The following is a 13,780-nucleotide window of genomic DNA, read 5'->3' as shown; positions in this document are numbered from 1 at the left end:
ACCAATCTTCCTGTTCTGTATAACCAGAAAACTGACTCGCCTGTGTTCTCTCATCTGTGCCTGCAGGCATATTAAACCCAAGGGCAGCATATGCAAAATGGGGAAAGATGTTATTTTCAGGGTCTGTATCTACCTATGTAGCAGCACAGTGTTGGCAGGAATTGTGGTGTGTTTGTCTAGTAGGGAAGGGTATAACATAAGCCGTTATCTTTCCATACCTTCAGCATTGGGGAGATTGACCATGGGAGATACCTTCTCGTGCCTGAGGAGCAGACTCAAAATCTTGTCATCTCCTTCAGTAGCAGCTAAATGTAAGACAGAATTGCCATGGCGATCCAGAAGGCTGACATCTGCTCCAGCCTTCAGCAAGTCTTCCACCACCTTTGCCTGCTTTGTGATTACTGCCAGGTGCAGGGGGGTCTGCAAGTGACAGAAGGAAGCCATAAGAAGATAAACAAAGCTATATCACTTGTACAGAAATCTCTGAAACCCATAAAAGCTCCCAGTGTGAGAAGATTGTACACATATGCAAGATTTTAGTTGGCTTTGGAGTGGTGTAGCTTCTTTTCTACTGAATACTACAAATAGGGTTTCTACGTACTGGAAATAAAAGCTGCCATGCCAATGCCAGCCGCTGGACTTCGGGAGGAACAAAGATGCTGCCTGCTCTATAAGCCAGGGCACTGACCTGGCTATTTGAGCATTGCAGTGCAAGGCACCTGGGAAATGAGATCATCCCTGTGCCCCCCCACACACTGCAAGCCTGCTTCTATGGCTGCCCCATCACCAAGTTCATGCCACAGTGGGAGCACACGTGCTTTCCAGGCCCTACTCAAATCCTTTAGTAATGAACCATGCTTTCATTTTGCTCCTGAATCAGAGATTTGCAGCCATGGGCATAGGAGTTCCTTATGGCTGCACAGAATAGAAGAACATCCTGCAGGTTCTGTGCACTTGTCAAACTGCAGAACAATTGTGCATTTATGCCATGTGTGTTGAACTAGCTGATCCCATTTGCACATTCCCCATTTCTGTGCACCTGCAGCACTGAGCAGTGCTCAGGCTGAGAGGTTTTGGGACCTTCCAGAGGTTGGTTGCATACTGCATTCTTGTCAGTTCTGAGCAGCATCACACTGAACATACATATGCATGTATTTAAACAGTAAGCATTCTAATGAGGTCTGGAAAATGGTAATTCCAATATTAAAATAATTTAAAAATTGAGTAAGATTCCATATCTAGATTACCTTGACAGAGGACTTCAAAAATAAAGACTAATTCCAGCTCTGCACAATAAGCTTGTGTTTGTCAATACATCTGTCAACACATTTGCAATTAATTACTGCATCTGTAAGGTATATGTCACTTTCAGAATATCTGCAGAGAAGGGAAATTCTAGCCCAAGCCTACATTCTCTTCTGTCAATGGCTTGAGTTTGAGTTTGAGTTGAAGGAAGGGAGAGCTGCAGAGGTTCTGTATTTATCAGGGATCAGGTCAGGGATTTATTTATGGTGTAGAGCCCAGCTTTGCTTCCTGTTTCTGTTAAGCACAGGACACAGAATTCAATTCAGAATCTTCTGCTTACTTTCAGCAGCCTCCACATTTCAAACTTACTTTGTAAGAACATAAAAATGTGAAGGAAACCAAGTCAAAATAAACCTCCTGGGACTACCTATACGGAATTAAAACCTGCCTTTACTGTTCACAGCGAAGCAAATGACACAAGTGTCAGAGTGCTGCTCAATGGCATGCACAATCTCTTTATAAGAGATTCTTTTCCAGGCAAGTTCCCACAGCTCTTTTCAGAACTTGAATTACAATGCAAACGGGCCAGACTATAGCTGAGGAGACAGAACTGTGCCTGCCAGTTCTTTTCCTCCTAGGTTAAAGACAAGAGGATGGGCTTTTCTCAGTTACTGCAGTAATGAAAGGGAAATCTTGGTGCTCATGTGATGGGCACAAATACAATCTGGGCTGTAGGAATGGCAGAGGTTATTATGGCTTCCACATGTGCCTACAGATAACTGATGATGCAGGAACTGACTCATGATCCCAAATTAAGCAGTGTCAGAAAGGTCAGAGGAGTCCAGAGCTGGCACACTGTAATCCACGCCTCTGGTTTAGTGACAGAGAAGCCAGATAGTAAAGCCATGAACTGAAGAATTTACTCTTTTTGGCCTGTTCCACAGTTAGCCCATGGAGACATTTCTGTTACCATCAAGAGAATTATGGACTCAACCAGTGACAACATGCTCTCTTTCCTCCTCAACCTTCCAGTATATTCTTCTTTCTAAACTTGTTTGCATCAGTCTGATCTCTTCCCACCGACAGCAAGTTGTGCAGTTTCTTTTTTACTGGCTAAACAATCAGCAACACTTATACCCCCACAACTGCTCACCTGATAGAGGTCATTTCTCATGTTAATGATGTCATTGTAATTCAAACGGGGCATCACTTCCAAGAGGTTTTTCACCAGCTCAGTGTGAAGGTGGATAATTGCTAAATGAAGGACACTGAAACAAAAACAAAAAACAGATTAACAAATTTACACTGTTTTCAAACTTATTACAAAAGTTTCAAGGCTTTGCTGTAGATCTGAATGCATTCTGATATAAACACTTGACTATTAGAGATAATGATTCCAACACTACGTATCAAGACCTAAAATGAATCCCAACACAAACAAAAAGGTCAGGAGGTAACTGTTTTACCCCTCGATCACCAAAGCAAACTCAGGATGGCTTTTGCTGGCCCTCAGCATTTCTTAACTACTAGGCTAATATACAAAATGTGTGGCACAAAAGAATTATTTCAGAAATCCTCAGATTCTCTGCTGGTTTACTGTTTTTTTCATATTTTGAATTATGCAGCAGATAAACACTTTTTACTGTGAAAACCTTCCTGCAGAATTTCCACAAGCCTTTCTGCTACCAAAGCAGATTTTCCCTTACGGATTTCCCCAGATCTGTGGGTTTTTCTTTATTTCGTTTTCAAACAGAAAAATGACTAAGGACTCAGGCCCAGTGACTAACAACCACAGGATTTGCAACAGTGGCCAGAGGCATCATGCCAAATAAGCACCTGTTTTGAGACATGAGTGACTGCACAGCAAGTCACTTTACTTCTACTGGGTTAATGCAATGGCCCTTCCTGTGCTCTTCTCCAAAGGCAGGTCCCTCACAACCAGTGAGGGCTGGACAAGCTACATGGCACCAGGAAAAAGCAGGTTATGAATCCATGACTCCTGGCCATTTGCCTTGCTACCTTAGGACTTCATTTGAAAATCATGCCCTTTGTTTTGGAACATACCCTGCCAAGCCCTTCACTGGCACACCTTCTAGACTCATCTTTGAGCAAGTTGCTGCTGACACAAAATATCAGCACAGGACATGTGGTGTGTCTGTTATGCCACTGCAGAAACACCTGAACAGTCTCAGATTTACACTTTTGTCAGAAAAATAAAAAAGAAGTTCCATGCCATTCAGGGCAAGGAGTCATCCAGAAATTGAGACAGAGAGCAGTGAAAACCAGAAGATATTTTTTAAAATAGGAAAAGAAATTTAAATTTTTCCTTTAAAACAGGAAAAGAAATTTACAAACCAAACTCATCCTTAAAGGGCATTTTTTGCTGATTCTATATACTGCTGCTGGAAGTATCATGGCACCTTCCCTCCTTCAGCTCCCCTGTGATCTACAAACAGTCTCACCATTACTGGAAAAGTGCTGTTCCTCTGCTCTGACAGATGCTTTTCATCCTGCTCTGTATCATGCTGATATTTTATTTCCAAATCTCCAAACACATTTGTTCTTCTACTTTTGTTCTCATTTCAGCAGCAAATATTTTAATTTTACCCTACCATTATATGTGATGCTGCTGACTAGACCATAAAAGGTCAGTTCCATTTCTTAAATATTCCTGCATGAAAAGATGCATTTGAGCACCACTGCAGAGCCATCAGATATCTACAGAGCAATGGTACTGGTATAAATGCAGTCACAGCCAGTGTTACTGAGTGTCCACTGTAAATATACACTAATCACAGATTTCTGGGTTCTGTCTCAAGGCCATAAATTGTTGACAGCCAAGTTTTCTGAAAGGCTTAATCAAAAACTTTCTAGTTGCCATATAATTTTAATTATTAAAGTGCAAACCAGGGCAATTTATTAATTAATTTTGACCTTTTTCTTCTCCCCCAAGAGAGCTGGAAGACAATCACCAAAGCTTTGCTTTATCAAAAAGTTGTGAAGTAATACAGATATGTATTATGCTCACAGAATAAATCCATCTCAGGAGAAAGGCAATGTGAACTTGAGCCTCACATACTTGCAGGTATTTCTTGATTCAGCAAGAAAACAACTATTTATTATAATTCTAAAAAGTATTTTAACTTAGTTAAAATGCCCTGCAAGTCCAAATTGGAGGAGCACCTTTTTGGTATTTAAATGCAGGGCCTACTTGCTCAATACTCCTCTAAGTCCCCCCTTTTTTTTCTTAAACACAGAAGCTGTACTGTCCATAGCACTTGTAGATTTTGTTGCTAGGTCCCACCTCCTTCATATTCCTGCTTATCTCAAAGCAGACATTAGGTTTCCAGTTGGAAAGCAAAGCTTGTAAAGTAGCCCTCTCTGATTGTGCAGTCCTCTCTCTGTAATCTGAAGCCTATTTTCACTGAAAATGGAGTGAAAGTGGTAGCCTTTCTCAGAGTAATTGAACAGTGGGATACAGGTCTCAGTCACTTGAAATTTTCCTTCTAGCTAGACACCTTGAGCCTTATCTGGCTTCTACTGTTCAAAACACTACAATTTAAGGACATGTAGGTGATTGCACAGGGCCTGCCAGCTGAAAAGTAAGGATGTGATAGTGTCACTTGCTTATGCAAGAGATTATCTTTGCATTTGTTCAGAGCCCTTTTGCTGAATTTCATTTTAAATAACTACCGATCATTAGTTCCTCACAGTGCTTCACTCTGAGTTCCACAGAACCTTCACGGCTGTTAAGTAACAAAGCGAATTTCCAGTCCAGTTCACATTATTAAAAGACTTATCTGCAAATATTAGCAGCTGAGTCTGCCACAAGCATCTGTGCAATCCCTTGGAAGACAACAGTACAGTACAGACATAAGCAAGAGCAAAATAATGTCCTCTGGAAAGAACTTGATGTCAGTAGGAGAAATGCAGCATGGACCCTCCAGCTATTGTTTCTCCTGGTGCATCTCTTACTTGAAGCATCCTATGAAGACTTAGGGACTTGCGTGGAATAAAAAGCAGGGCCCTCTCCTTCAGCACCAAGCTGAGGATCCCCATACACTGCAAGCACAGCAATTCATGCTCAGTCAAGATTTTAAGTAAAAAAGGGCAAAGAAACTCAAACTCACAGCATGCTCAACATACCCTCAATGACCAGATTATTTTCTGATAGGTACTGATCAATGACATTTATGGTGTACATGACTTCTTTGCAAATGAAACAAAAGCGTCTAAATCACAGCTGTACCTCTCCCAAAGAGCAGAAAGGAGAAGTGGCGTCATCAGTGATGGGCACCCATGAGGGACAGAACAAATTGACTGCACCATTCTGCCCCCAAACCCATTGGTTTCAACCCAGCAAGTGCAGTGGGGTCAACTCACTTGTCCCCGTTGTCATCCTGGACAGCGGTGAGATGGCGCTGAGCCGCCAGCAGCATCTTCACGTCTCCGGTTACGGCGTAATCGAAGAGAGCGTTGCAGTGGCGCCTGGCAAGCTGCAGGGCCTTCTCCAGGAACAGGGCATCTGCAACACAAAGTTTCCTCTTCATCAGCTCACTTCTTTTCCTTGGAACACCACCTACTTTTGACAGGCACTTGTGCTGTCACAGAAATACAGCACCAAGCATTATTCACTGCTTCACCGAGATGGTTGCTAATTACTTCTGAGAGGTAAGGACAGAGAGAACAAATGCCTGGGAAGCAAAACTAGGTGCATGCTGAACTTTCAGGCAGCAGGAACCCTGAGAACAGTCAAATCTGGAAGCTCCCTCTGGTTTGACTGGCACTGAATTAACAGCACCAATATACAGTTATGTGAAATGAGACAAAAGGAGCAGAAATTGGATCTGGAACTTGCAGGTCTGAGTCATTTTTCCTTGAGGAAGCTGAGGCACGGGAAGCCTAAGTGACCCATCAAACAATGCAGAGAAGCTCAGAGAAAAGCTATGGAATAAATGCAGGGCTTTGCACTCCTTCTCCAACTCAAATCATGCAGTCTAGCCTGCACAGCAGTAACACAGAGAGTGTGTTCTTCTGTTTAAGACATTTCACTTTTTGCAATGGTTAGTACTTGTTTTTTGATTTTAGAATTATAAAATGGACAGCCCCCACTGAGATTTCAAAAAGAGAAGTTGTCATGGTGGGGAGGCAAAAGGGAGAAATGGGAGAAAAGAAACTAATTTGCGGATAAAAGCAACTCTAGCTGCTCTGTCAATACTTCTGTGGTTCTGTATCAGCAAGAAACTAGTGAAAATGAAACAGATGAGCTCTGAAACTACAGCGTCATTCTGAGAGACAGTATCATCTGAAACCAGCCGATATTTTAAACAGTTTCATTTTTCCATAAAACCTTATAAGGCTGGGAATTACAAAATGCAAACAAGTACAACAGACTGTGTGTCATTTAAAGCACACATGGGGAGACAATAGCCAGGATTTCCAGCTACACAAAACCAGGCATTTAACCAGGTCAGAAGCGTGTCCCTGATAAACAGGAACACATCACTGCTGTAAGGGAAAGACTTACTCAGCTGTCCATGGTGCTTATTTTTCTGGCCAGTACATCCCTGTGGCTCCTGCACTATTTGCCTGGGCTGATGGATTTATATTTGCTATTTACTTCTTAACACTAAATGTATTATATTCAGGATACATATTCAGGTTAAAGGGCGTTAAGCAGTTCAGTCTTTTCTCGTTATACGTATTTTCAAAGATCAAAGAACTGCATGTTCAAATTCCCTGGTTTTCCATATTAAACACACAGGAAAGATAGCCTTCAAAATATTATATGTATCTTTTAGTCTAATAACCAAATAATCTAGCCTGCAGTAGCTATTTTATGGAGCCTGTTCTTCTGCACCAATTCTTTGTATAATCTGGAGCTAGAAATTACCTCCTTTCATTCCATTACAATGGATTTAAAAAAAGGTCAGCTTCCTGCCTACAATCTCAATTGTTTGGAAAACAAGTAAACAATTCAGATCCCTCCCTCATGACAGCTAAATGTACATTGCTGCTACTTCTTATCAGCACAAGATTTTGTTCTCTGAACCAATCACGGGACTTATCACAACCAAAACTACAAACAGCAGGTTGCTTCAGCACCATCTGTTCTCAGACCACAAGAAGCTCCACCTTGGAGGTGTTTACAACTACAGCCCATCTCCTGTGCCACTTTGGATTCTCAAGGCACAAGTTTCTAGTGCTGTTAATAGCAAGTGTCAGTCAGGGCTGACACACACAAGGTAATGTGCTCCCTCCCTGATCCAGGGAATAACAAAAGTGGTCTAGATCATATTGCACTTGGTAAAAACCAGAACCAAGAAATTCCTTTGTGCTGAATTCTTACCAATACCATGTCTCTCTAGTCCAACTACTATTTTTTTTTAATGCTAAGCATGATTACTCAAATCCTTCAAAAATGTCCATCAACTGTTCCAAAAAAAAAAAAAAAAACAACAAAACAATCCAGGAAATGCACATCTTGCTGTCTGGGAAAGGGTGATTTGCAGTCTTTATATATTTTAGAACTCTGCAGCTAAACCAGTTCTGATGACTACCCTTCCCTTCCTCCTCCTTTCATTTTGTTGCCTGAAATAAAAAGACAAACCCCCTTACAACAATATTAAAATGGTAAGATAAAAAAGCAGTTCTTTATTAGAAGCTTCCAGGTGTGTGCATAGTTATGGGCTATGGGCACACCCAGGAACAGATTTCTACAGTTTTTGTAAGTTTAACAAATTATCCTATCTAACAAACATTGTCCAATTAGGAGAGCAGTTGCTTAGGAAGTTTTTCCCCCAGGTACTGCACCAGTGGAGTTGGTCCAGGGCTTCTTTACCCCACTTCTTTTATGTCTTCTAAGATTCTGATTGGAAAACAAAATGTTCTTTCTGTAGGCCCTCTACTTGAAAATAAGACTAATCAGTATTTCAGAAGTGTGTTAGAAGGTTAGCTTATTCCTCTAAAATCTAAGAGAAAGGGTAGGAAAAACACCAGGAACTGTAAAACCACATATTAATGGTCTACAAAGCTAAAAATATATGAAAAATACATAAAAAGCAAAAATTTTTAGGCATTAGTTTGATGTATAACACTTTGCTACTGCAGTTATTTCACTGTGTACTTGCCAAATGTAAACAGGTACTTTTACATTTTAAATTCAAACCAATAATGCTACTTTGCACACAGTTCAACAGTGTTGCAGGGAAGACCTACTGCAAGTCGCTAACATCCATTAACTCATCCACTAAAGTCTCTCAAATATCAAAAGCCAAATATCAACTGCTGAGTTATGTTCCCTGTGCCTTCACTGCTTGCAGCTTCCTTCCTCACACAAGTTTATTCAAAGGCAGTGTTAACATGTCCAGCAGGCAAAGCTGTCTCATCTCCTTGCATGACCAGCAGAAGCTTAAGTGTCCAGTGGCAATAGAAAGGTGGAAGGTTATCTACAGAACTAGGTATAGGGATGGACCTTAGATCTTGGGGAATTTTCATGTTCTGAGAACAGACATTTTTGGAGTTTCCAAACCTTTAATGCTTGCTTTGCAGTACTTCAGTTTGATTTACCCTAAACAGATTTATTTGCTCACTTACCCTGCCACCTGCAATCTGCTTCGCTCACTTCAGTCTTACAGGAAAAACCAGAATCCTCCTTTTTCTCATGAACAGCAGATGTTCTGCACTCAGTGCTCTCCACAGCTTCCATCTTCACATCACATTTCATGCCCCATTGGTCATTTTGTTTATCACAGCTCTTTCTGTCTTGTTCAGCTGTGCAATTTGATAGACCTTCTAACAAAAAGTAGAATAATTAATGTTCAGTACCATTGCTTTTTTTAATAAAAATGGTAAAACTCAACTAGACAAAACCAAACCCTTAAAAATGAATACAAAAATTTACTTCAATCTTCACTTTACTTCAATCTTTACTTCAATCTAAAACTTACCACTAAACTCATGAATAATGATATTCCAGATGCCAATACACATGGACAGACACAGTGATGTGACTGCTCTAAAGTGATGTTAAGTCTTTGACAGCCTCTACTTTAGAAATAAACTTTTATATATTACAACAGATTTACCTCTCTTTTCATGGTACAAGACTGTGAGTACTGAAGTACTCACACAAAATCCAGTGGAATTATTCAGACATATTTTTTTTTCTAACAGCAAATTCATACCCGAGACTCTGGAAGTATCTACAGAGTAATCAACATATACATCTGAAATTACCTTCCTATTTTAGGAAGCCAAGAGTATCCTTATTATTAACTTAATCTTTTCTATCTATTTCTCTGGGATACACAGTAATACCAGACTGTGGCAACACAGGAAGATACATTTTCTGTGGTCTAGTCCTTGGGTCATTTGTAATTAGCACATTCAAGCAAGCAAGAGGGCTGCTGCTTGAAACAATACACCGAATACAGAAGCACGTGGAGGGGTTTTGGTCACTGCTTCTCAGAACTGCACAGTAAAAAGAAACTACACTTGGAGAGGAAAAAAGAGAAGCAGGGCAGTATGAGCTACACAAACCCCTCTGCTGTCAGAGGTTTGAGAAGAGGCCCTCTCCAGCACACTTTGCTAGACCTGCCTGACACTTTGGATCATACTGTAGAAAAAAATACAGGTCAAACTCAATTCAACTGTTGGAAAAAAGGCATTTATGCTGTTACCATGTTTCATGCCAGCATTGGACTTTGTTGCGCCAGGGAAATGCATCCCTCCAAAAGCAGAGTATCCATATGAAGGAAAACTGAACCCTAGAGAATGTAGAAAGATTAAGAATCAATAGAATTACATCCTAAAAATGATTACATCCATCAAAAAGAACAATGAACCTAAAGAACTGAATTTTTGTTTTCTTTGTACTTTCTGCTTTATTCCATGCAAATTTTAATTTTCCAGGCTAAAGATGAGCTTTCCCCTACCCCTTCAAAAATCTAAAGAAATTCTAGGTGGTTTGCTAGTGTCACTGTCTACCCCAACATCTACAACACCACACAAATGTAGTATTGCTATGTCTTTCCTCTGAAACGCAACGGAGACATCACAAGCTGCCTCTGTGCTTTTGAATCTTTGTGATTACAACATATTTGTATTCTGGTGTTATGCTACACATGTGCTGCCAGCAACACATGTAGCAATTTGAAAAATGCTGCTCTATTCCCTGCTCTAAAAAAAGGGTTGTGGTTCAGGTGACATTTGCTGACCTATAAATTTTTAATGCTCAGCTGCAAGAACTAAAGCAATGCTCTCACAATCCTGCATATGAGATATACTCTGACTTCAACAGATAAAGCACAGTAGAAAATTTACTAAAGAGCATCTCCAATTTTTTAACAGTTCTTTGCACTGAATTAATTTGCCGAATTCCAATTGAGGTCCAAGAAACAGTTCAAAACCTGTTTAAGTTTAGACACCCACAATGATAGTGAACTGAGCTGTCTCATGAATTTCAGCACCTCCAAGGCCCTAGGACGCCACAAAGCTCCCAAAGTGGGAAGGCAAACAGGATGATGAAGTGTTTGGAATAAGGAGATGCTTGACTGAACTGAGTAACAGTGAAGACAATAAACGCAACAGAGTCAGGTCTAATACGCCTAGGAGACAAAATCCTCTTTACATCTTAAAAATCAGCATAAACATCTGTCCTGCTCTCAAAGGAGAGCCCTTTTCCCTCTTTGCCCAAAACTGCTGCCTTACCAGAGCCAGCACCACCACCTGCCCCTCCATACATGCCACCACCTCCAGTGCCACTGCCCCCACCATAGCCATCGGAGAAGTTGGGCATGAGCTTCTGCCGTTTCCTTTGCACTTCTTCTTTATCTGGGATGGAAGGAACAGAGAGAACAGGGAGTCAGTCCTGCTGGTGGCAGGCACAGCACAGACAGGGTGTGCATACAGAAAGCATCACTACAGTTACTAGGACTAAGGACAATGCAGAGTGTGGTAGAAGAGTCAACCTTCCTCAAGCTCCAAACAGCACAAAATCTTTGTACATACTGGAGCAGAGAGAATTCTTCTGAGAACAAGCCAGTGCCAAGTCCACAGTCAGACCAGCAGCACAGCTTGGGCCTGGCTTGGTCTCTTCAGCCACGTCACTGCCTTGTGCTCAGACTCGGGGGACACATATGGGGATGTCTTGAGAGGCTCAGAGCTTCCTTCAAAAGTGTCTCATGTACTGAGAGCCCTGGAGATCAGTGGCCCCAAAATTCTTCAGTGTCTAAGCCAAGTCATGAATCAGCAAGTGCTCCAAACACCAAATTTGTTGAAGAAAATTTGCCTTTGGGGAATATAAGCACAGGCTCTTCTTCCAAGCAAATCTGCTTCAGAAATGGAGCCTTATCAGAGGATCACAAGGCACTTTTGAGTTTCAACAGTGCAGAGTACCTGCAGTGCCTTTTCAACTTTTGTTTAAGGGATGGCAAGAAATGGTGAAAACTCTGCTTGCTTGAAATAATTTACTTAAAATACCGTAACAAAGACAAAGACAACTTATTTTCAGGCAGGGACATATTACTGTCAAACCATGCTGAGCAGCAGGAGAAAAGAAAAGCCTAAACTTATTTTATAGTGTAAATACAAAATAAGACTTAGTACCTCTGGAAAACAAACCACAAAGTTTAAAAGGACTATCCCAGTGACTGGGGAAAGTGAAAATGTCATGACAAGAGCTATAAAAATAGGGATGCAAACATTACATGGGTTAAAATCCAGTAGAAATGTTGAGAAAAGAACAAAATATCATTTGCTCATTAAACCATCTAGTAGTTTTCAACAGCCATATGACAAAAAGAAATTTCATGCACAGTTATGGCATGAAATGCATGACACCAGTCAGTGCATCAGATGAGACAGCTGAACACGAGCCAGTACACTGACAAAGCCACGTGCATTGTTTCCAGGTACACATGATGTGTAAGTATGTATGCATGCACACATCAGGCATACTCACACTGACGGGAAGAGAAAACCCTAGAGAGCAATCTAGTCAGAGAAACACAAAAAAATCAACATACATGGGTCTAAGTTTGTGGGAACATTTGCAACAAGGGTTATATAAATGGTTCCTAAATGGTAATTTCTTGATGAGGCTGTATAGGGGATCTGAAAATGCACACAATGTTGAATTAATTTTACTCAATTAAGAGGCACATAAAAGAGGTTTGCTTCAAGTCTGGCAATTTTGCTCTGCAGCTGAACACTTCACTTCCCTTAACACTTGTGCAAGAGGTTCCTGAAATCATTACCAAGAAGAAATCCTCTGGCAACTCTGGAAGCTTTTGTGAATTCATGCTTTGTGCTACTTTATTCTGTGAGTTGTGAAGTAGACTCACTTGGATCACCACCATGCCTGCTTCAGCTGTCCTGAGTCTCTCACCACTAATGCACATTTATTTTAGACACTCTGACAGGGAATTTATTTCAACACAGCTCTACTTTAGGCACAGAAAACATTCAAGGTTAGAATTCAGTAGTGTAACCTGCAGGCAGGTAAATTCCTAAGCAGGAAGATAATCTTAATACAATGAAACACCAATTATGACTTGGGCCTCAAGGCATTTCCATATAATCAACATTATTGGTATTTAAAAGCTTGACTGCCATTGTCATTCCCATCAAACACTTGAAATACAGACTTCAAAGAGCACAGATCTACTGATTAAACTTCTTTTAACTACTAATTTAGGAAGCAGATCCAATACCAATTCTTCTACTTCTTCTAAGCAACTAAAATTTTAAACAAGAGATTGAAATAGCATTTTCCCTGCTTGCACAAGAAATGTCTAGGGCTTACTAAACTAGTACAGGCAACTGGACAATACAGAAACATCAGTGACATTGGCATGATGGCAAAGGGTGAGAACTACAAAATATGTGCCTTTTCCACCAGACACCAAACAGGTTGTGGTTTCAGGTTTCATCTGAGAGTACTGACAGTAAAATCTCTTCAGGTATTATTTGGCAGAAACTCAGAGGAAGAGTGCCATCTACTGTATGGACAGGCATGAGTGCATACAGGGAATCTGCAAGGAACAAGCCTCACTCGGAAAATATGCACGGATTTACTGCCTACCAGTCCTACACCACCACCTACAAAACACATTATAAACCTACCACACTGCATATTGACTCTGTCCAAAACAAGGAGGCAAATACATTTTCTAAAAATAACAGCTAAAACCAAAAATTCCTCACCCAACCAGTTCCATCTTATTAAAAGCATTCCTAGGGACCCTACAGTTTCCATTCCCAATCTGTAGAACGGGTTTAATGAGTTACCTTTGATTTCTGGATAGTAGAGAAAAGGCTTTGGTTCGCTTGTTTCTAGATCAGATTTCCTACGCAGTTGTACAAATACAGATGCTGGCTTTGTGATATTGACATCTCGGTATTTGGGTGTTTTGAACACAATAGCAAACTGTGAAGGAAACAAAGACAAGCATATCTGTCACACAGCATGGCTTTTGACAACTTGGCTTTTGCATTTGCACTATTTTGAAGGCGTTGGTTTAGGGCTCAGGAG

General features: G+C 40.7%; 1 protein-coding gene across 3 annotated transcripts in view; it reads right to left on the bottom strand.

Annotated features, from left to right (window-relative positions):
* The window catches only part of NFKB1 (nuclear factor kappa B subunit 1), a 57,770-nt gene that overhangs the window by 7,847 nt on the left and 36,143 nt on the right, over positions 1-13,780 (bottom strand). The window contains exons 11-17 of one of the 3 annotated variants that reach the window (XM_058803940.1): positions 13,537-13,675; positions 11,020-11,079; positions 9,927-10,013; positions 8,842-9,039; positions 5,629-5,770; positions 2,399-2,513; positions 219-420 (exon numbers count right to left, since the gene is read on the bottom strand). In XM_058803940.1, the coding sequence (XP_058659923.1) occupies positions 219-420; positions 2,399-2,513; positions 5,629-5,770; positions 8,842-9,039; positions 9,927-10,013; positions 11,020-11,079; positions 13,537-13,675 (943 nt within the window). Of the gene's footprint in view, positions 1-218; positions 421-2,398; positions 2,514-5,628; positions 5,771-8,841; positions 9,040-9,926; positions 10,014-10,956; positions 11,080-13,536; positions 13,676-13,780 lie in introns of all 3 variants that reach the window. The other 2 variants (XM_058803939.1, XM_058803938.1) reach the window with 2 other exon arrangements.

This window comes from Ammospiza caudacuta, chromosome 4 (assembly GCF_027887145.1).
Source record: "Ammospiza caudacuta isolate bAmmCau1 chromosome 4, bAmmCau1.pri, whole genome shotgun sequence".
NCBI lineage: Eukaryota > Metazoa > Chordata > Aves > Passeriformes > Passerellidae > Ammospiza > Ammospiza caudacuta.
The sequence above is the reverse complement of the archived record's forward strand: the minus strand, read 5'-3'. Positions and strand labels throughout refer to the sequence as shown.